The sequence below is a fragment of the Diuraphis noxia genome, unplaced genomic scaffold (assembly GCF_037042655.1).
Source record: "Diuraphis noxia isolate RWA-SAM2 unplaced genomic scaffold, SU_Dnox_SAM2 contig0003, whole genome shotgun sequence".
NCBI classification, from domain to species: Eukaryota; Metazoa; Arthropoda; class Insecta; order Hemiptera; family Aphididae; genus Diuraphis; species Diuraphis noxia.
Window position 1 is genome coordinate 56,739,534 of NW_028301713.1, and position 23,638 is coordinate 56,763,171.

Sequence of the window (23,638 nt, forward strand, 5' to 3'; positions counted from 1 at the left end):
ACACTGTAGACGTGTAGTTGTATAGTGTTAACAAGGCCTTAGCCATGATAAATATAAAATATAATATGAATAATAATTTATTATGGGCGTAAAATATTATATCTATCGAGTATGTACCATCTTTTTTTTAATAGTAGCAACATATTATATAAAATATACGAAATATAAATATAAAAAAATAAATATATTTCATATATTCTGTGGTAGCAGCTGATCGGTGATCGGTCAGTTGACGTAATTTTGGAGGGCGAATGTTCAACAGGTATGAATGTTTACTAACGAATGCCGATAACAACATTAATTGTTAATAGTTTATACTCTTTAATGAGTTTAATTTAATCTATACAAACACTAAAACACTAATTTGATTTATAATCAATTAGATTTCCGGGTAGCAAAAATGTTGCAATAGGGCAAATATTGTACGTGCCAAAAGCTAATTTTGTTGCGACAATCGCCAGGAAAACTTAGCCATAACTGAAAAAATTGTTTAAATAGTTTTTTGCGGTCCGAGTGAATGATAGCAATTAGAACAATAAATATGTCATCAACGAAAAGAATACTGCATGCCCTGATCATGGGTGCTCCAGGCTCTGGAAAAGGAACTGTGTCAGAACGGATAGTCCAATCTTTTGACATGTTACACATATCTAGTGGTGACATACTGCGAAACATGATACGAGAGAAGACTGAATTAGGTATTCAAGTCAACAAGTAAGCCATTCAGTCTTACTCAGTGGCGTGGCGAACTTTATTAAGTAATGAGGCACAGTAATATTGCCTCACCCACCCCACCCTTCACAAAAAACATTAAAATTTTTTTTTTAGGTAAAATATATTTATTCATTTAAATAATAATGCTTTTTTTAACACATCAGATGATCTTTGAGGACACCCACCACCCCTTAAACTGAGGCACGTGCCTCAAATATAGTCATTCGTCACGCCACTGGTCTTACTGTATGGGTAGGTCGTTGATATTTATGTATAATAGGTGATGAGAAGTACTTTACATGCTAATTATTTATCTATACAATAATTCTCACCTAATATAATTAGGAGCTATAGCACAACTACTTGGGTATATTATAGCTACAATTTTGTTAAAGCATGCATAAATCATTTTTAATTCCTATACTTATATTTTTATGGGCACTTATTTGTTATAATCTTCAACTACATTATTTGCTGGTTCTTTAAATAATTGGTATTATATTTAGATATGAAATATGGATATGTCTGACAGATATAAATGGATTGGATTTAAAAGTTTATTTGAGATAGTAATAGTGTAATAACGGAGGTCGGAGAGTCAATACTGCCATTAACTGTTTGCCAAAGAAAAGTTAAATTAGTATAACATATTAAAATTTATGTTGTGAAAAGCTGACACTCTCCCTACAACTGTTATACCCATACATTTATCATGAGCTATGGCTTAGATTTGCTATACTGTTGGTGTTTACTATTACCCAGATTTGTGTCCACCGGGCAACTTGTGCCTGATGAACTCATGTTGAAAACAATTGGCGGCGAGTTGAATCGTTTGTCGTCAACTGATCGCAGCTGGCTGCTGGATGGCTTCCCAAGAACCAAACCACAGGCACTGAATTTATTCAAAATAGCACCTGTCCAAGTTGTAATTAGCCTTGACGTTCCCTTTGATATCATCATCAATAGAATTAAAGGTCAGTGACTTGTTGACATTTCAACTATTCAATTAATATTTTTCAATGGATATTTATCTATATACAGGTAGATGGATACATGCACCAAGTGGACGAGTATACAACACGGATTTTAATGCTCCAAAAGTACCTGGCTATGATGATGAAACTGGTGAACCATTAATGCAACGTGATGATGATAAACCGGAATCTGTTAAGAAACGTTTAGAAATATACTCAGAGATGGCTGGTCCGATTTTAGAATATTATGCTGAGCAAAATGTTTTAGTAAAATTCTCTGGACAAACTACTAATGAAATTTGGCCTCAAGTTTACAAATACTTGTCTACTAGGATTGAACCAAAAGAAAAACGTGCATAAGACTTGTAAATAATAGATATTACATCTCCCAATGTCTAAATTGTTGTAAGGTATAATTTGATAATCAAAAACTGATTTTATATAGGTATCTTTTTTTTTTATTATTATTGTTGTTATATGGTTATATATATATACTTGTCTGTTGCTATTCAAAGGATTAAAAATTATTTTTTTTTGGGGGATTAATAATTTTGTTTTTATTTAAAATCGATTAACTAAAATTTTTTCATTAAGAAATTATTGATAAGTACCACTCAGTAATTCAGTATCAAGAATAATAACTAGAATTTTTCATGATTATCATATAGCAATAATTGGGCAAGTGATACAAACTAATAGAGCCATACCATTCCATCCAATAACATCTACTCTCTTTGAACTTTTAAAGATAATTTACGTTGTTTGTTAGCCGTTATGCATTAGTCTGTTATACCAAAATTTTTAAATATCAATCCAATTTATTACATTTTTAAGGTTAAAACATTGATGGAATTACAGTATTACTATTGACATTGATATTACAGTATAAAGTTTATTATTTAAAATGTATTCTTGCAACAAATATGGTCCAATCCACACAATTGCAATGTAGATCTTACAATCTTAATAGCAAAAATTAATTATTCCATTTCCATGAAATATAATTTTTAAGAAATTTATAATCAGTCAGTTACTATAAAACTACGGAACTATTTAATTCAAAACTAAATAGAAATAAAATTATAATAAGAAAATTATTATCTATATTATTAAAAATCAATAGGGATGCATGTGAAATTGGAGTTTCGAAATCTCGCTTCTCAACGATCAGATTTCGTAAAAACAACAAAAGTCCGCGACCAAATAAATTTGAACATAATCTCATAGGTTAGTTAATAATTATTATTTTTCCTTAATCCATCCATAAACTTTTCAATATTATGTTCTAGTATTGACTATATACGTATAATCTGCAATTGTAATATATTGTATTTTGGGTTGCATTTCATTATATTTCAGGGGCACTATACTATTGCATTGAAATACCATAATATACATTATTCTATGTTTAGTTCTACGATTAAAATCGTATAATACATTATATAATATAGAAAATTGCACTTTTGTTGTGTGTAATAATTAACTATTTTTAAAGTATATAAAACAAATTCTATTGGTATCATACCATCTGTTCGTCTTTACCGAAAGGCACAAGGACGAAAACTCGAAATTATTGTTTAAGAATACAGAGTAGGTAAGAAGAAAGTTGGTGACTGGTGAAGTATAGTTATAACTTATAACTTACCAGAATACTCAAATTTCAACAACTAGTTTTAGTTCATTTAAACTTGTTTATTAAGAATTAAGCCTATTATAATGGGTTTGATAGTCAGAGGATATATGATGAGCTATGATAATTTGAAAATTGTACTATTCAATATAAATCTATCAAAATTTTTAATTTTTAAAAATTATCCAATTCTAATAAATAGGAACCTTATAGGTCTAATATTAAATGTATCAAGTTTTTTGTAAAACCATTTTTAGGACATTTTTCTAAGTATTAACATTTTAATAATTAAGAAACTACTACCTAGCCTAATACTGGCCTCCTCTACAAATTAAAACTTCTACTTCCTAGCCACTACTATTTGATCCTCAAATCCTACCTCGAAGATTGATTCTTTTCCGTACGAATATGTTCTTCTTTTTCTTCTCCTACCGAAATAAAAGCAGGTGTACCACAAGGTGCAGTAATTGCCCCAATGCTCTTTAATCTTTACATCTCAGACCAGCCCACTTCACCCCATACTCTAGTCGGCGACTTCGCTGACGACAAAGTCATATTAACAACCAGCTCAGACCCTGTCCTAGCTTCCTCTTACATACAAGATTATCTCAACGCTCTTGAATCGTGGTACAAAACTTGGGGAGTAAAAATGAATGAAGCTAAATCTATCCACGGTACCTTCGCACTTCGCCACGACATATGCCCAACACTATTCCTCAATAACCAACCGCTCCCTTCTGCCCAGTGTGTACGATACCTCGGCATCCTTATTGATCGACGCCTCACCTGGAAACCTCACATAATTAGTAAAACCCGTACACTTAAAGACCGCTTACGTCTCATTCGTCCACTTCTAACATCTAAGCATATGAAACTCTCTAATAAACTCCTACTCAGGCCCATTTGGACTTATGGGATCCAACTATGGGGCGCTGCCAAAATCTCCAACATCAACCGCATTAAAAAATTCCTAAGATTAAAAACTCTACTTACAATTCTTTAAGCGCCATTCTTTGTTTCTAATCACACACTCCACTCCGACCTCAAAATTCCGTATGTCTCTGAATTAGCGAAAACACATTATAAACGTTTCAATAGCCGCCTAGCCCACCATAAAAATCCCTTAATCTCTGACCTATCATCTGCTTCTATCCTAGGTAACCCAACTAAAAGATTAAAAAGGCAGTGGTGTCGTGACCTGCTAGCCTAAGTGAATATACGTACAATAATAACCTAGCCTAAGAAAATCTCACTCATGTCATAGTACCTCCACTTTATTTAATAAAATTAAAATATTCACATATTAAGTATAACAATATAGTAAATACTAATAAGTACAATTAACAAGTAAATAATGGTTAATAAACCAAATGTTAATACATTTAATAATCAGTCTCTTTTGATTTCAATTTAATAAAAAATAATAGTAATTATTAGACACAACAAAATAAAAATAAAAATAATAAATAGTTACAAAACAAAAACAGACTAACCAAAAGTCATTTCGTCATCAGATTCACACACAGCTTGTTTTTTTTTCGGGGCCATAAATATTAGCTGCAGTCATACAGCCCCGCATTTTTACATCAGGAGCAAACTTTAAACAACACCCTGATCGCCTTACTGTTTGGTCAGCTAATAAGATGCCATTTAAAGTGTCAGTAATTAGCCGATTCCTGGTTTTTGTTTTAATCGAATTTACTTTGCTAAATTTCCTTTCGCAGTCTGCATTAGCATGTGGAATGGACATAGCTGATAATGCAAATTTAGGAAGAACTGAAAACATCTTTTCATCATTTTCATTTTTATAATGATAAAGCTAAAACAAATATGCTCAAATAATTAACTGTATAATTACATAATTAACAATTTGTATATTACTTGATGCCAAAATTTATCTGGTTCAGCTGTTTTAGTTATTGGCAGACGTCCCCATTCATCATCTAACTTTTGAAGATCTGAATTGCTTAAATCTGCGCATCTAGGCAGTAATGTAACAAGTGGCATAAGTGATGGTGTGGTATCTCTTTCATTTTGTGAGAGCGCTCTTATTGGGTCAAGTACAGGGAGACTAGATAGAATCGGATTGTTGAAGTCATATCTAGCTTTTATTTCTTTACATGCTATCATTAAGAAATTCTGACATCTTTGTTGAAATAAAAGTCTTTTATTTAATCTAAGGTATAATAGTCGTATAGAGTATAGACACAGAATATATGAAAATATATATATATATTTCATATATTCTGTGATATAGATGAACCTATAGGTCATAGAGTAATATTATTACTAATTACTAATATATATTAGTAATATTATTACTAATAATTAATATTATTACTCTATGCTATAGGTAGTGCTAAAAAGTAAAAATTTTTAAATATTATGTAAAGATTTTGTCATCAGTGATGTCTATATGTCGGCTGTAATTATTATTGAGATGATATTTTTTCACATTGGTATTACTGCTGGTTCACTGGTATAAAAATCGTGGTTAAAAATTATTATCATTTTTCTGACAACAACCCTGTATCCTCAAAAATTAAAAACCACAGACATCAGCGTCTGCAGCAGCACTGCAGCGCTGCAATGCTATAGTATAAATATAGTATAAATGCTATACTAAATTAATTCTGAAGTCTGTGTTAAAAACTCATTCAGTGCAACCAATTATATGACTTATAAAAGTGCCGCACTCATTTCAACTATTGTAATAATAAATAAAAGATAAGTGTCCGTGTGTGGTGTTACTTGATGTTGCTATACTGAATTTCTATTTTTGTTTACTGCTTATTATCAATTAATTTTATATTACCAAATTACTTTTACTTTTTACTTTTTTAGTTTTTAGTTTTTTATAATAGTTTTAACTATAAATTGTTCTAGTGTTTAAGTTATTTTTGCAGATTTTTAAATATATGCATATTTTACTGGATGTGTGCAATACTATGAAATTACATGCTGGATCGTTTATAAAATTATGTTTAGTTGATAATAAAGTTAAACCTTGTTGGTTATATAGCACTATAGCAGGACGTCGAGTAATATGATGGTTTCACGTTAACAGATTGCTTACATATCGATGTAATATTTTCAAATAATTAATGTTTAACCATGGAAATAACATTAACAGAAAAAGAAGAATTCATGCAGGAACATTTAGTTGTTTGGGTGAGTCAGTTATTTTGTCTTATCTTTAGTGTGTACTAGTTTACTTCTATCATTAATTTGTTCAAGTTATTTGTTACTCTATTTATGTACTTATTCGGTATTTTGTTCTCAATAACTTAAATTTCCACCATTGCTGTAGAATATTTTGATGAAAAACTAGTTTTATATTTGTTCAGGTTTAGGTTCATATTTATAGGGCCAATTTGTTCATACTAGTTACGTACTATGTTTTAGTGGCCTATTAGGGAATTCATATATTTTATGAATGTATCAATTGACTTCAACCTGTTATGCTTACAAAATTTAAGGTTACGTGAATAGTATCAATTAGATTAGTTAGGGCTGAGAACTTCAAGTATCTATTATAAAAATTACATAATATTCATGTTCTTAAAAAAACAAGAAATAGCTTTAAAAAAATGTATTACATTTTTTATTTAACAATTTTTTAGCTACAATCATGCTTAAACAAACCAGAAAAATTAAGTGTATATGAGAATTTAATTGATGGAACATTGATTTATGAAGTATTATTATTGATGTAAGTATAAAAATCATTATCAATCTATCATAACTGATATATAATAAATAAATTAGGTATTTACTATTTTGTTTTTATAGAGATCCTGAACCATTATATCATACCATTGTTCCTGGTCAAAATGATTCATCTATTAGGATTCAAAATATTAATTGTATTTTGAAAAATATTAAAATGTTATATGAAGTAAGTCATATAATTAAATGTTTGATACACAATGCACTACAATAGATCTTTAACTATAATTTATTTTAATTATTCCAGGAAGAACTGGGACAAGTTATATTGACAATGCCTGATTGTTTACGTTTAGGGCGAGAACCCTATTCAAAGCATAGTTTTGAAGATATGAAATTATTATTGTTATTATTGCTTGGTTGTGCAGTTCAATGTCCAAATAAAGAATCATTTATTGAACGCATAAAAACATTGCCTATTGAGTCACAACATGCACTTGTACATTATATAAAACAAGTAATACAATATTTTGACTTACAATACTATTTATTTATTTATTTATAAATATAAGTATAACAATAATTGTTGATTAATTTTATAGATAACAGAAAGTCAACAGATCGTTATTACTCAAGAGAATGCAGAGCAATTAACAACTGACCTTATGATCTCTCATATTCGGCAATTGGTTAAAGAACGTGATCAATACCTTCAGGTAGTTTTGATGAATAAGTTACAACTTAATAAAAACAATTTAGGTTTAAATCTTATGTGTAGGTATATTCTTAAAAATAATTGCTTGCTGATTAACAAACTGAAATCAGATTTTAGACATCTTTACTACGGGGATTCTTGATGTAGCATACAGGGTGATTTTATATGCATGCTCACCCCATCACCTCATTAATTGTATATTTATTAAAATTCTAATTTTGAAATTTTGAAATATATCTACCTAAATACCATATTTTAAAATTTCTGATATTTCTTGTATTGTTCAAAGAACATTGCAGTGATACAAACTTCTACTTTTTTTAATAAGAACCTTTCTTTTTTACTGATAATTATTTAGTGGATAGCTTTCTTCAAAATTTTGATGGGTAGTTTTTGAGTTATTTAAATGTTTATAACAAGATTAATACACTCATTCTTAAAAATAGTTTTATGAAAATATAAACTATAAGTCATATTAAATGTAGAATTTGTGAACATTTTAAATACTATTTTAGTGTAGACATTAAATTTTAAATTAAGATTGTTTAGTTGATTGTTAGTATAAATTATTGTTACAAATTTTTTATTTTTTTACATTATATGCTGCTAATGTGACTAGTACTAATTTTGAGTTAAAGTGATTTGAAATTTAACTAACATTTTTAACTTGGGAAACACTCTAAGTGTTTACCAACCCTGGCCTGGGTTACCAGCTCCTAGATGGATGACCACCCTGGTTTTTAGCAACGAATCCTGGTCACATATACAATACGTGTTACAAAACAACTATTCCCCTCTACAAACACAAATGGCCATAGTTAGGCTTATATCAATTAGATTTATTTGTATATATATATATAAACTTATCTTCATTAACAAATTGTTCATTCGTAATATGTATTCGTCTTGATTATTATTTGAAATTTAAAAATATTATTATAATAATGATAAGTTAATAAATGATAGGGCATAGTAACAAACAAATTCGTATATGGTATCTACAACCATATGTTTTGATTTGTAATACACGTTTTTTAGATGTGGACTGAGTTAGAAGAAAAGCGTTTTTCCAACTCCAAATCTTTAGAAACTGGTGGCTTAACCATATCTATTAGTTCTAGTGGTGATAATCAAAATTATGCCCTTGAACTTGCTGATTGGAAAGCAAAGCTTCGAAAACTTAGACATGAATTGTAAATATTTTTAAAATATCAAGCAATTATAAACAAAAATTAATATTATGTTTTACTCTCTTTTAGAGAAGAAAAAACTGAAGCATTAGCTGAAGCTAAAGAAGAACTCGAACAAACTAATCTTACGGCAGTTAAATTAAAAGAAGAGGTACATTACTATTAAGTTAAACAAATGTAATTAATTAGTTTTTATGATTGTGTGTTTCTATTGTTTCAGCTTCAACAAATCAAAGTAGATGCCAGATCAGCAAAAGCATATAGAGATGAAGTAGATGCTTTACGTGAAAAAGCATCCAACTGTGAACACCTAGAAATTGAGATAAAAAAATATAAAGAAAAATTAGGAGATTTAGATTATTATAAATCTAGAGAAGAAGAGCTCACTCAAAATAATTTACTTCTCCAGGAAACAAGAGAAACTCTTGAAGAACAACTTGTTAAGTTTCGAAGACGAGCTTCTCAATTACAAGAAATGGAATCACAATTGTTACATTTTAAACAAAATATTAATACCATGACATTAGAAAGAGATGCACACTTGAGAAAAATTGATGAACTTATCAATGAAAATGCACAGCTTGATCTACTTAATAAATCTTTTCAATGTAATGAAAGCTTTAACAAAGAAATTGATAATGACAGCTATTTTGATCATATTGGTAAGTATTATTCTATAAATATAAAAAAGCGGGAAAGTGTGGGTATCGCTCTGCTGTACATTAGGTGGTCAGGTGGACTTCTGACTAGGGTAGGTTAGATTTGAATGCAATGATAGGTATCATTGTATACGAAAAACGATTCTGAATGGAGATTATTTGTCAGTCTAGGATAATATATTATATTTAATATTTAAATATTGTCAAATATTCTATTTTGAAACAAATATCTTATTTTTCAATTAGGACACATTTTGCATAAGGCATGGTTAATCATTTTTTCCAAAAACATTGCATGTAGTTATCATAATTCATAATACCTTATACGAGTATTATTATAGATATATATAAACCTGATTTCATAAAAATTTAAAACTCAAACACTCAAAATATTTTTCCTATAATGACACTTCGAGTTTTCTCTATAGCTACTTGAAGAAAAACTTATGGAAAACTTAGTGTTGTATTTTCAATCCTTAGTTATGAACACAAAATTTTTTATGATTTTTCAACTTCAAAATAATTTGCAAATATTCATGGTTTTGACAAATTTTTGTCAATATTTGAACTTCAAATGCTTATAAAAAAAAATTGTGACTATGAATTTCTTTTATTTTTCAACTGCTATTTTAACAATATGTTAAGAGCCTTGTATTAAAGTTTCAAGATTTTCTACTCAAAAATAAATTTTTATCGATTTTAATTAAAAAAATACTAATAATGATCGAAAATTGCATATACATATGAATAGTTCTACTTAAGTCAAAATTTTTTGAATATTTCATGGTGGATAGAATATACTTGTATAAACGTTCGGTGAAAATTTCATGTATCAATGGTCATTTGTTTTAAATCTACATCAAAAATCAAAATCGATTTTGTCGAAAACTGATTGTGCGTAAAATCTCCCGTTTTCCATTAATTTTTAGTTTGTTTATCTCGATTATTTAGAAAAATATGTACTGAAGTCAAAAATCAAAGCACTTTTACTGCCCCAAAACATGATGACAAACACAAAAAAATGTTTCATGGTTTTGACGAATTGTTGTCAATATTTCAACTTAACTAACACTAATTAGTCAAATCAAATTAGTCATTTCTACATATGGATCCGGGACTTGCATCAAGCCTATATTTGAACTTAAAATGCTAATAAAAAAAAATTGTGCTTATGTATTCTTATAATTTTTTAATCACTATAAGAATAAGTTATGAGAAACTTTGTATTAAATTTTCAAGTATTTTGATAGGGCCAAAAAATTTTATCGACACTTCAAAAAAAAAATGTTCAGAAAAATTGAAAATTTCAGTGGTCTATAAATAACTCAAAAAAATTTTGAAAATTAAACTGTATATATTTTTCACTATCATAAACATTTGGTGAAAATTTCAAGTATTTATAGTGATTAGTTTTTGAATTACAACCATATAAAATAATCGATTTGGTCGAAATCTGGTTTTGTGTAAAAATTCCAGTTTTTCTGTCATTTTTTTTTGTTTTTCTCGATTTTTTTGAAAACTGTTGGAAAATGTTTACTTTTGACCTCTATAATGCACCAAGGATATTCAATTTTACATCGGAAACCACCCCTAAAGTTTGAAATTGAAGCATTATTCAACTAGTTATGCTGTACACAGAAAAAAAATAAACACATCATTGTAAAATCAATACATTCATCACTTTGTTCAGAATCTAAATTTGTAAAAGACATTATAATATCAATTAATATTTACCATTATTTCACATATACTGTTTGCCAACCAAGAAATGGCGCAACTCGGCTTCAACTAATGCCCAGTTACTTATCTAGTTAATATAGAATTCTGTGAATAATTTGTTTAAAATAGGTTTCTATTTAAAAAAAAAAAAATTGTTCGAAAATATTAGTTATTTATAGAGTTGATTTAATACGCTGTCAACTTTTTCATCAGTCACCACTCTTCATATCGAAGTTGATATTCATTATAATTTTTTAAATATTCATTAACAATTTATTGAGTTAAAAACCTGATATATAGTTTTATGCCCAGTTATATAAACAATAACTAGACATTTAATAAATTAATAGTGAGATAATTGTTTCTTAAACATAATTGATGATCCATTAAATTTTATTAAACTATTAGATAAATAAATTTTGCATGCGACCGAAACGAAGAGTCTAAACATGTTTAACAAATTTCTTTGACATAATATGCTTATTATAATAATTTACTATTAAATAGATTTCATTATTTTTAGGTAAATACATTTTTGTATTTAATATAATGTAATATGTACACTTTAGGTTCAAAAGATAATAGTTTATGTGAACAGCTAAGTACTAGTGCCCAATCACATGCACTAAGACTTGAATTGGAAAATAAAAAACTTATGTCAACCATAGAATGCTTGCAAGATAATATAAGACATCAAAATAATGAAATAATATTAGAACTAGAAAAAGATAAAAAGTTGCTTTCATTGCAGGTAATTAATTAAATGATATTAAGCTATATTATTTTTTTAAATCGTCTTTAAAAGAATTTTTACAATTTTTAAACTAATTACATTTGATTACAATATCCTATTAAAAATATATTCATTGTATTTCTATTTAAAACTTAAATAAGCTCTAGTCATGGAAGTATTTATTATAATATTTATCTATGATACTTACCATTTCAAATGCAATTTGTTAAAAAAAATTATTTTATCATTTTAACATGTTATTGTGATAATGTTGGCTCTCATACTGAATTACATTCTAAAGCTATTGGAATTATTTAAATGTTCAATTTTACAGCTGGAAGAAGCAGAAAATAATAGAAATCGTTTAAACCAGCACTGTAAATCAATTGAAAATGATCTCTCTAACATAAAGAATGATTATAAAAAGTTGATTGAAACTAATGAATTGTTAAAAATAAAAATTGAAGTGAGTGTATATAATGTTTTTCAATTAACCGCTTATAAATAATTACTATTTATCAATAATTTATAGATTAAAGCTGAAGAACTTGAAAGTTTGAAAAGAGAAAATAAGAGATTGGAAAAAGAAATTAAAGAAAATAGTTCACTTCATTCTATTGAAAAGTCAGATCTTGTTCAAAGTTTAGAGTCGAAAAATAATAGTTTAGAAAAAGATGTATCAAAATTAAAAGGAACATTAGATGTAAGTACATTTTGAGCTTTCAATATTTTAAATATTTTATCTTCTTATAATTCTTCAAAATTGTATTTGTATTAATTTTAAATTACAATTTTGTATTCTTTCTAATCAGTGATAAGAGTTTACTACTTATTGATTTATATGATATTATTTATGGTGGAGACTTGACTTTACCTATTTTATCTAATCTTGTTGATAAAACGCCCTAAACAACATAATTTGTACAACAACATATTATATTACAATCACATTAATTATTACATCAAATTAATAAATAATTATCACTGCAAAATTAAAATCAAATATAAAATTGAATAAAAATTGAAATTTTATTTTGCATGTTTTGCATTTTTTCCTTGCATATTTTGACTTTTTTTAGTGCATGTTTGCATGCATATTTTACAATTTAAAATGCATATAAATCCGGTCTTTAATTATCACATTAAAATTTTGAATTTAGCGCTAGTAGTTTATGAGTTATAGGTATTTAAAGTTAAGATTGGCAGAGTGGAGTGTAACGGGGTTACCCCACAAAATGTTTGTCCATTACTCCGCTTGTCTAAACTTAAAATACTTATAATTCATAAATTATTACTTATTATACTTATTAATCGTCCTAAATTCGAATTGTATATATAAAAAATTTTTAGAAAAATATTCTGCTTTGGAATATGAAATAAAAAAAACTATGTTGCCATTCAAAAAAGAAAAAAATGATAAGGATAAAAAATATTTAAAAATATAATTTTTTAATAAAAGCGTTGGTTTTTTAACAACTTGAAACTATGTAAAAAAATATTTTGATAAAAGTCAATACTTTTTTAAATAATGAGTGTTGTTTGATAAAAGAATCACCCTGTATTCTATAAATATAGGTATCTGGTCACTTCCCTGTCTGACATTTCCCCGTCACACGTTTCCCCGTATCCACTTCTCCGTAAGATATTTCACTGTCCAATACATTTCCCCGTCCATATTGTATTTATTTCTGAAATATTCAAACTATACCGGGATTGTGTAAATAAAATAATTTGTGTAATATAATTAATATAATATAAATATAAAATATAAGTAATAAAAATACAAAAAAATTATCATAAAATATTTTAATGTTGTAGTTCTAAATTATAAGCGATTCCAATTAAGTACTCATCTCGATCACGTTAATCATAATATGTAATATTTTCTATACGCCTAGCAATATCTCGATATTTTTTCTTTTTTGCTAAAGGTTCCTGTCCAGCAATAAATTGATTAATTTTTACTTCAGTTAAATGTTCTTTTTTAAGAACCTCAATAAGTCGCCATATAGTAGGATGATCCGCAGCTAACAAAGACGAGAATGCTCTATGCCAACCTTCAATATTATTGTTTGTTTTTGGTAAACCTGCTTGTGTAACATCATATTGATTCCACAATTTCAAATCAAATATTGGAGGTCGCCGTATATTTCTTTGTGTTGGTCTCCCAATCCAAGTCTCTTCAAAATAATCAATTAAATGGATTAATAACTCTTCATTGTCTACAAAAAACTGTAGAGACATTCATTTATCAAATTTAGTTTATTTATATTAGTTTATCGACAAATCATTTGGATTTTATACCGATAACAAAAAATATTAGTCGAAAACATATAACAATAAAATAGCGAAATGTAGACGTATAGAAAATATTGTGTCTACATATGATGAACGTGATCTAAATGAGTACTTAATAATTGGAATCGCTCATAATTTAGAACTACAACATTAAAATATTTCATGGTAATATTTTGTTTTTTTACTACTTATATTTTATATTTATGAGTATACTTATAATAGACAGGGATATATCTTACGAGGAAGTAGTTACGGGGAAACGCGTGACGAGGAAATGGCAGACGGGGAAGTGTCCATGAATCATATATATATATATATATATATCTAATAATAAGCAAATCTCACATCTAATCTTAAATATTTGATTAATTTTATTTTTGTCATATATTTTAGAATAAATTAGAAGAGATAGATAACTTAATAAGTGAAATTGATTTGTTAAAAAAAGAAAAAGTAATGTTAAATAAAACTGTAGAAGATTATGACAAGCAAATTCATCGTTTACGTGCTATTGAAAATGAATATCATGATTTGAAAAGTAAATATACTGTAGAAGTGGCTGCTACAAAAGCTGTCCAAGATGATTTGGTATCAGAAAAACGGAAATCTCAATTAATAATGGAAAACTTAGACAAATTAGGTTTAGCATTGGATCAATCGGCTGAGCCAGAAAACGTATTAGATCAGTAAGACTTTCTATTATTTTATACTGTTATTTTATATCAATTTTAAAGTTTTATAAAATTATAACAAGTAAACTAAAATAAAAATGTTTATCTTCAATTAGTTAAATTGAAATATAAACTTAAAAATAATTATTATTCCAATTTTGAGTCAAAATCAGGCTCAAAATATGAGTAATGTAGGTACAGTCATTTTAAGATAAATGTACATAAGCCTAAATTAAATAAACTTTGATTGTTTCTTTTAATTTACTATTGCTTATCAATAATAATGTTTGAAATTATATCAACTATCTAAATTATTTTTGAGTACCTATCAAATAAATATTGCTCACCTATATATAATTTTACAGAATTGTTTCAAGTCCTGAAGTAGTGAAAGCTGTAAGGGAGAAAATCACTAAAGATACTAATATGTGTCATGAAATCAAAACTGTTAATGTTGCTCAAATGGAAGTTGATTTAACAACTCTAAAATCCAAAGTACATTCTCTCAATAGTCAACATACTGCATTGCAATTAGCGAACACTCAGCTAGCTGCAGAAAAAGAAGAAGTAAATTAATAATATTTAAATTTGTAAAAAAAAAAATGTTTAAATTTTATATTAATTTTATTAGACACAAAAAGAATTGGATTCAACCAACTCAGCTTTTTCTAAACTTCAAATACTACACAATCAATTAACAATTGAATACGAAGAACAACTAAAACAAAAAGAATCCTTAAAAAATGATCTCAAAGAAGCCAGATTTTCTCTTAAAGAAAAATTAAACCAATTAAAAAGTGTTGAAACAAAGCTTAAACGAGAAAATGAACAATTTAAAGCAGAATTGAATGCAGTTAAACATTTGCCTGCTGAACATGCTAAATTGAAAGTAAAAATTCCATTTATATTACAAGTAACTCTAAATTAAATATTTTTTATTTTATTTTTTTGGTAGGATGATTTTAGAGCATTATTTACAGCAAATGAAAAACTTAAAGTTGATCTTAGAAATGGAATGGATGCTAAGGAATTAGTCGAAGCTCATGAAAAAGAAATGGAATCTCTTAAATCTAAATTGACAGATTCCAATGCTCGTTATATGGTATAGATAACAGATTTTCAAAATTTTTATGAACATACAATTATTAAGTTTAAATTAATTTGTATTTAGGTACTTCAACAAATGACTAGTACTTTTGTAGAAGATAGAAGATCATTAATGGAACATGTTACAATGTTGATTACACAGTACCATGAGCTTTTAACTCAATCATTAGAAGATAAAGAACAGTATCATTTAGAAGAAAAAAACAACACGTTTGTTAAAACACTGTAAAACATAATATATTATAATTGATTTCTATTTCTATTTAATTTTAGTGATAAATTGAATCATTTATCTCGTCAAAAAGAAAAGCTCGAAGAAAAAATAATGGACCATTATAAAAAACTTAATAGTTGCAGTATTACCAAGAAGTAATTAAAATATATTAATAACTTAAATTATTTTGTGATAAACTTTTGTTACATCAAATAAATTATTAATGATTTTGATATATTTTTATTTTATACTTCTTTGATAGCTACTGAATAGTTGTCTTCTAAAATGTTGAATGTTATCAATATCAAATAATTTAGTGCATTATTCAAATTTATTGTTTAAATTAATTTAATTTTGAAATATTTAGAAAAACCTTTGGATCTACTTGGATCAGAAAAGTAAAAAAAGCTGGTACTGAATTAATGAATAAGGTAAATGAAATGTGTTTATTGAAATTTAATATTTAAAGCTAATCCTTATGACCAAAATTGTACTGTCATCAGAGGTTACTTTTACATGGTATATATCACATTTTTTGTGATAGATTACAGCAGATAATTAAATTCAAAAATATATAAATATTAGTTATTTCAAAATAAAAAATTTTTTCAGAGTCGTATGTCTTGGCATGAAGATATGGCTAGAAGAGGGATTGATTCAGATACAAGTTTAGACTTAGATGACAACCAATCAAATCACCAAGGTTAGATTTGTAAAATATAAAGTTGTCTTATAAATAAAAATTATAAGTAGTATAATGTTTTTTGTTTTAGAATACTCTGACAATTTTAGCAGCTTAGGAATTCCGGGGACACGTCAAACTCTTTATCTATCTGGTGAAGAAAATGTAAGTTAATATATTTATTTTGTTTAGTTTTTAGAATTTTAGCCATATATACATATTTACAGCTCTTGTCTCTATTACTAAAAGTATTTCCGCATACTGTTAAGAGTTGTTGGAGAATTTGAGCATATTTAGATAAAATCATGGGTTATTTATTTATTTACGGAATAAATCCATTTACAATATTAATATATAGAGTATAACAGTATAACAAAACATATGATGAATATTTAGTTTATTGATTACATATGGAAGCGTAATTTAAATAATAAATATAAGAAAACTAAATCAAGTAGTTGTTTTATTCAAATAAAAACATCCCAAAAACCAAAAAATGAGCCCAGTCATAAAAATGTTAGAATTAGGTTATAGTATTTCAAGTGTTCAAATCGTTTAAAACAATTTGTTTGATTAAAACATTTTCACCATCATTACAGCTTATTTTTTTTCATAAGTTCATATTAAGTTTGTATTAAAATTACGAAAGTAATATTTATTTATTATTTATTATATCATAAATTATATACAGAAATTGAAAAAGTGAATAAAATTATTAAGATTATTTTTTAAATTTTGCTATTACTAAGACCTTATTTTCAAATATAAAATAACAATCTTCACTTAAGTTAAAATTGGCTGAAAAATGACTACAATAATATTGTCCTAAACAATGTCACCTGTGCCAAATGGATAGTGGCCCATTCTGAGTGAAGCGATGAATGTATTGATTTAACAACAATGTGGAATTTTTTTTTTTTGTGGCTTTTTACACGATAAGTTAACGAAATAATGCTTCGATCTTCAATTTCAGAATCTTTTCCGATTTGAAAGTGAATCTAGTTAGTGCATTGAGGAGGTCAAATTTTAAAATTCCCAGTAATTTTCAAAAGCACTGAGAAAAACATGCATAACATAGATAATTAAAAATTTTCAAATTTTAGATTTTCAAAAAAAATTTTTTATGAATTTATAGCTTAGAATAGTTTGCGCATTTTCGTGATTTTTAAGTATGTTGTCCAAATTCAAACTTTTAATGCTTGTAAAAAAAGAATTGTGACTTTATTTCTTATATTTTTGCTTTGCTATTGTAAAAATATGTTAGGAGTCTTATCGATATTTATAGAAAAAAAACTAGAAAATGTCTATATAAACATTCAGTGAAAATTTCAAGTATCTGCGGTCATTTGTTTCAGAGTTAGACATAAATAAGAAAATCGCGAAAAGAGAAATCTAGTGAAAATCCAATGTTGTAAAAATTTAAATTTCAAATATTCATAAAAATTTAATTTGAATTCTGGTGGATATTTATTTTATGATAAAGGTTGATAATCTTGAAAGAAATCTAGTATTAGATTTAAAAATACAATGTTTTATAGACTGCTAGCTTAAAATAATTTGTGAATTTTCATGATTTTTACGTATTTTGTCAAAAATTCCTTTTTTTTCTTTTACTAGATTCTGAACGAAGTGATGAATGTATTGATTTTACAATGATGTTTTTTTTTTTTTTCTGTGTCTGTGTACAGCATAACTAGTTGAAATAATACTTCAATTTCAAACTTTGGGGGTGATTTCCGATGGAAAAGTGAATATCCTTGGTGCATATTAAAGGTCAAAAGTAAACATTTTCCAACAGTTTTCAAAAAACTCGAGAAAAACAAAAAAAAAATGGGAATTTTTACGCAAAATTCGTAATTCAAAAACTAATCACTATAAATACTTGAAATTTTCACCAAATGTTTATGTTAGTGATACCTATATACAGTTGAATTTTCAAAATTTCGACTTTTTTTAAGTTTTTTATAGACATAATTCAATTTTTTTTTGAAGTGCCGGTAAAAAATGTTGGTTGTGTTTATAAAAGATTAAAAATACAATACTAAGTTTTCCATAAGTTTTCCTTCAAGTAGCTTAGAGAAAACTCGAAGCATCATTATAGGAAAAATTTTAAATGTGTTTGAATTTTAAATTTTTGCTAAATAGCGTAACAATAACGATTTATCATGAAACGATTTTAAACATTTGTTATTATTCAAAAAGTATAAGTCGTAGATACTTGAAAATTTTACCAGTTATTTAAATTGGCATTTTCTTTACATGATTTAATTTTAAAAATATTTTGACTTTTTGAGATATTTGTATACAACTGAAATTTTTAGTTTTTCTGAAAATTTTTTTTTGAAGTGTTGATAAAATTGTTTTGGCCTTATCAATATACTTGAAAATGTAATACAAAGTTCCTCATAAGTTATTCTTATAGTGATTAAAAAGTTATAAGAATACATTATTACAAAATAATATATTTATTTCAAAACAGAATATATGATGACAATATTAAAATATAATATATCCTAGACTGACAAATCATCTCTGTTCAGAATCGTTTTTCGTATACAATGATACCTATCATTGCATTCAAATCTAACCTTAGTCGAGGTCCATCCCACCCCCTAATGTACAGCAGAGCGATACCCACCTAACCTTTTCCTAAACCTAATGGTTTCCAATGTAAAAGTGAATATCCTTGGTGCATTATAGAGGTCAAAAGTAAACATTTTCCAACAGTTTTCAAAAAAATCGAGAAAAACAAAAAAAAATGACAGAAAAACTGGAATTTTTACACAAAACCATATTTTGACCAAATCGATTTTTTTATATGGTTGTAATTCAAAAACTAATCACTATAAATACTTGAAATTTTCACCAAATGTTTATGATAGTGATAAATATATACAGTTTAATTTTCAAAATTTTTTGACTTTTTTTGAGTTATTTATAGACCACTGAAATTTTCAATTTTTCTGAAATTTTTTTTTGAAGTGTCGATAAAATTTGTTTGGCCCATTGGAAATACTTGAAAATTTAATACAAAGTTTCTCATCAGTTATTCTTATAGTGATTAAAAAATTATAAGAATAATAGGCACAAATTTTTTTTTATTAGCATTTGAAGTTCAAATATTGACAAAAATTCGTCAAAACCATGAATATTTGCAAATTATTTTGAAGTTGAAAAATCATAAAAAATTTGTGTTCATAACTAAGGATTAAAAATACAACACTAAGTTTTCCAAAAGTTTTTCTTCAAGTAGCTATAGAGAAAACTCGAAGCATCATTATAGGAAAAGTGTTTTGAGTGTTTGAGTTTTAAATTTTTGTGAAATCAGGTATATGTATATCTATAATAATACTCGTATAAGTATAAAGCATTATGAATTATGATAACTACATGCAATGTTTTTGGAAAAAATGATTAACCATGCCTTATGCAAAATGCGTCCTAATTGAAAAATAAAATATTTGTTTCAAAATAGAATATATGACAATATTTAAATATAATATATCCTAGACTGACAAATCATCTGCATCCAAATCTTATCTACCCTATTCAGAGGTCCACCCCACCACCAAATGTACAGCAGAGCGACATCCACTTATTTATTTTTTTAGTTTGTTTATCCCGATTATTTAGAAAAATATTGAAAATTTTTTACTTTTGACCCATCAAAGGACCATCTAGGTTCACTTTCTAATAGAATGAGGTACTGAAGTCGAAAATCGAAGTACTTTTATTTCCCCAAAGTGTGACGATACTCATAAAAAAAAAAAATTTAAAAAAACACATCACGGTAAAATCATTAGATTCCTCGCCCAGAATCTAAAATTAAAAAAAAGGGAATTTTTACACATTTTTGAGAAAATTGATTTTAGATATTGATGTTATGATGTTACTGTAAAATCAATTACTGTAGACACATGAAATTTTTACTAAATGTTTATACTAGAATTTCCTATACTTGATAAAATTTTCAAAATATTTAATTAATTGAAAATGTACATATTCTTTAGTTGTTAAAAATATATAAAATGTTGAACCTTTATAGCTAAGGATTAAAAACAAGGTTCCACGTAAGTAGTTTATTCTGCTGCAAAAAAAATATAAAAACTATACAAACACAATTTATTTTTATAGTTACTTTAAGTTAAAATTTTTACGAAATTACATATTAAGTATTTAAGAATAATAATTTTAAAATATTATTCGAGGGTACACTTCTAGAGTATACTTTTATATTCTATTATTAATAGTTAATGTTGTTAATGCTTTATTTTAATATTTTATAATAAATTGTATATATTTTCTATAAATGACTGAGTGAGTCGGATACAAAATGAATCTGATTTGATTAATTTGAAATGTATTTTATATACTCTATCCTTAGTAAGAAACACAGTTCGCGACGACCCATTTTCGTTTCCGACGGTCAGGTCATGCCCATAGTCCATGGTTCATGTAGTGAAACCACGCCCGTGTGCAAAAGTTGGTTACCGACTGTGTTTCTTATTTTGAATTGAGTACAGATACCTATATTTTTTTGAAATAATAATAATATAATTAATAATATAGCATAACATATCCTAGACTAACAAACCGTCTTCACTCAAAATCGTTTTTTGTATACAAGCATACCTATCATATCTTTGAATACAAAATTAATTTTATCCATTACAGTAATCCACTTGTAACTTACTATACAACAGAGCGACATCTACTTATCTGCATTTTTTGAATTTAATTTTAATTTTAAAGTAAGTTATGAACATTTTAAAATAGTTAGTTGTTTGTACATCCAAAAATTATTATAACTTACTTTAAAATTAAATTAAAGACTTATGTCATTGATAAGACAATATTTTTACTTCTAAATTTGGTAATTGGTTGATTCACTTAAAATTAAACTTAACAGAGTTAAATTAGAACATACAATCTTCAATGTTTTTCTTTTGTAAGACAGACACTGCAGCCATGTAGGTTAGGTTAGGTTAGGCATGCAATTTTCTAACTCATCTTATGAAAAATAAGTTTTTTAGTTATGTTGAAGCAGATAACTATGTAATATTCTAAATATTAATATAAGCTAAAATCACTTCAGCAATTATAATTGCTTATGCATTTATAAGATTAGAATAATGGTTTCAAGTGTACAAGTTGTAAGTGTTCTTAATAACTAATAAATAAAAATAATATTTTTATGTAATAAAAATGTAACTTGAATGCTTATTTTTGTGTTTTACTGTAGGATGTTGATGAAGGATCCATTATAGCCAGCCATTCGTTATCAAATTCACCACTTACTCCATCATATCGTAATGAACAGAAGTAATAAAAATATATTATTGCCGTGTTAAAAATTTAATTTTCTTTTCAATGTTATAAATTTAAACAATATTATTTTTAGGTTACCTCACATTACTGATGATGAAATTAAGGATAGTAGTAATAATTCAACAGCAAGGTCTAGTAAAACACTTCTAAAGAAAGAAGATACAAACTGGTATGAATATGGATGTGTTTAATATAACTTAAAAATGTTGTATTTGTATTTTCTTGACTGTTAAAAGTTTTTGTGTGGAATTTTTTTTAACTATTATGTTCCTGTTTTTTTTTTTATCTAATTGCACACTTTTTCTTCTATTATATAAACAGAACTTTTTTTTACATATTTATGTTTTATTTCCATTTTAAATTCTTTTGTGCATAACTTTTATATAAATTAATTTTAAATTTACTGTTTTTATTTGATGTTATTTTTACTAAAATAATTTGTATTAGGCTAAATACTAATTAAATATGTTAAGTTTATACTATACTATTTTAAACTAAAATTTAGTGAGATTTGGATAAATTACATATCACAACCAAGTGGTATAGAAAATCGAATTAATTACCTGATTCTTGCCAACATTTACTTACAAAGGGAATTCCCATTAAACAGTAATGACGAATTAAGTATTGTGATATTTGTGTACTACACCTTTGGTGGTTAGAAAACTTATATAAATGCAATCAAAAACCACATTAATAATATTTTTTTTAATTATATAAAAAATATGTATACCTAATATTTTTTTAATATTTAATATATGTTTTTATAATAAATGGAATGGTTTATATTTTTATGTTTAACTTATTTTATGTATACAAATAATGAAAAATGCATTATTGTGTATTGTGCAATATTATGTCTAAAATCTAGTGCATATTTTAATCTGTATTGAACGAGCATTTGAGCTCACATACTACAGATGCATTAGCTGCAGCTTTCTGTAGATCTTAAAGCTTGGGTCTTTGTTCTTGGTACTGTTAACAACTAATATGATGAAAATTACCTTAAATTGTTACACAGACAGTAGTACTCTAGCACAACACATTATTGGTGTAGTTTTACATTTTACTTAAACAATGACTGGCTTTAAATTTTAAATTTAAGTATTTTAATTTAAGCTGATTTTAAAAATAAACCAATTTTCGAAATAATTAAATTTATGAATTTAAAGAAACTATACTTAGCTATTCCAAGTGCAAGTACAACAGCATCAACGGAAAGAAAATTGTCTGCCCTCAAAAGAATAAAAACATATTATAGGTCTACTCAAGGTCAAGTTCGACTATCTTCTCTTGCAATAATATTGATGAGAAAAATGTATTAGAAGACTTAAA

General features: G+C 26.6%; 3 protein-coding genes across 5 annotated transcripts; 2 read left to right on the forward strand and 1 right to left on the reverse strand.

Annotated features, from left to right (window-relative positions):
• The first annotated feature begins 113 nt into the window (after positions 1-113).
• Ak3 (Adenylate kinase 3) lies at positions 114-2,237 on the forward strand. The gene is made up of 4 exons (XM_015514430.2): positions 114-262; positions 384-714; positions 1,477-1,688; positions 1,756-2,237. The coding sequence occupies exons 2-4, from the start codon at positions 518-520 to the stop codon at positions 2,046-2,048; spliced, it is 702 nt and encodes a 233-aa protein (XP_015369916.1). The 5' UTR covers positions 114-262; positions 384-517; the 3' UTR covers positions 2,049-2,237.
• A 462-nt stretch (positions 2,238-2,699) lies between these two features.
• LOC107165974 (uncharacterized) lies at positions 2,700-5,673 on the reverse strand. Of its 2 annotated transcripts, XM_089224935.1 has the most exons (3): positions 5,200-5,673; positions 4,812-5,137; positions 2,700-2,998 (listed from the first exon to the last, which is right to left on the reverse strand). In XM_089224935.1, the coding sequence occupies exons 1-2, from the start codon at positions 5,590-5,592 to the stop codon at positions 4,835-4,837; spliced, it is 696 nt and encodes a 231-aa protein (XP_089081061.1). In that variant the 5' UTR covers positions 5,593-5,673; the 3' UTR covers positions 2,700-2,998; positions 4,812-4,834. The 2 variants fall into 2 exon arrangements, with proteins under 2 accessions (XP_089081061.1, XP_015369924.2); XM_015514438.2 differs by lacking the exon at positions 2,700-2,998 and having other exon boundaries at positions 4,577-5,137; positions 5,200-5,671.
• A 457-nt stretch (positions 5,674-6,130) lies between these two features.
• On the forward strand, positions 6,131-23,091 carry LOC107165990 (uncharacterized). 2 transcript variants are annotated; one of them, XM_089224932.1, is made up of 22 exons: positions 6,131-6,489; positions 6,942-7,030; positions 7,087-7,216; positions 7,295-7,504; positions 7,590-7,703; positions 8,741-8,895; positions 8,962-9,043; positions 9,113-9,554; positions 11,840-12,021; positions 12,338-12,469; positions 12,536-12,706; positions 14,695-14,987; positions 15,338-15,539; positions 15,604-15,861; positions 15,928-16,074; positions 16,144-16,289; positions 16,353-16,448; positions 16,661-16,724; positions 16,906-16,996; positions 17,067-17,140; positions 22,218-22,297; positions 22,377-23,091. In XM_089224932.1, exons 1-22 carry the CDS (start codon positions 6,433-6,435, stop codon positions 22,492-22,494), a joined length of 3,333 nt encoding a protein of 1,110 aa, XP_089081058.1. In that variant the 5' UTR covers positions 6,131-6,432; the 3' UTR covers positions 22,495-23,091. The 2 variants fall into 2 exon arrangements, with proteins under 2 accessions (XP_089081058.1, XP_015369946.2); XM_015514460.2 differs by having other exon boundaries at positions 6,132-6,489; positions 7,111-7,216.
• The last annotated feature ends 547 nt before the right edge of the window (positions 23,092-23,638 follow it).

Bases quoted from the DNA above. Each gene is read 5' to 3' on its own strand.
- Ak3 (XM_015514430.2), top strand. From the start codon at position 518: ATGATAGCAATTAGAACAATAAATATGTCATCAACGAAAAGAATACTG. The intron at 715-1,476 runs GTAAGCCATTCA...ACTATTACCCAG, and splicing joins TTAGGTATTCAAGTCAACAA to ATTTGTGTCCACCGGGCAAC. The intron at 1,689-1,755 runs GTCAGTGACTTG...ATCTATATACAG, and splicing joins CATCATCAATAGAATTAAAG to GTAGATGGATACATGCACCA.
- LOC107165990 (XM_089224932.1), top strand. From the start codon at position 6,433: ATGGAAATAACATTAACAGAAAAAGAAGAATTCATGCAGGAACATTTA. The intron at 6,490-6,941 runs GTGAGTCAGTTA...ACAATTTTTTAG, and splicing joins AGGAACATTTAGTTGTTTGG to CTACAATCATGCTTAAACAA. The intron at 22,298-22,376 runs GTAATAAAAATA...TATTATTTTTAG, and splicing joins TCATATCGTAATGAACAGAA to GTTACCTCACATTACTGATG.
- LOC107165974 (XM_089224935.1), bottom strand. From the start codon at position 5,592: ATGACCTATAGGTTCATCTATATCACAGAATATATGAAATATATATAT. The intron at 5,138-5,199 runs GTAATATACAAA...TATTTGTTTTAG, and splicing joins CAGATAAATTTTGGCATCAA to CTTTATCATTATAAAAATGA.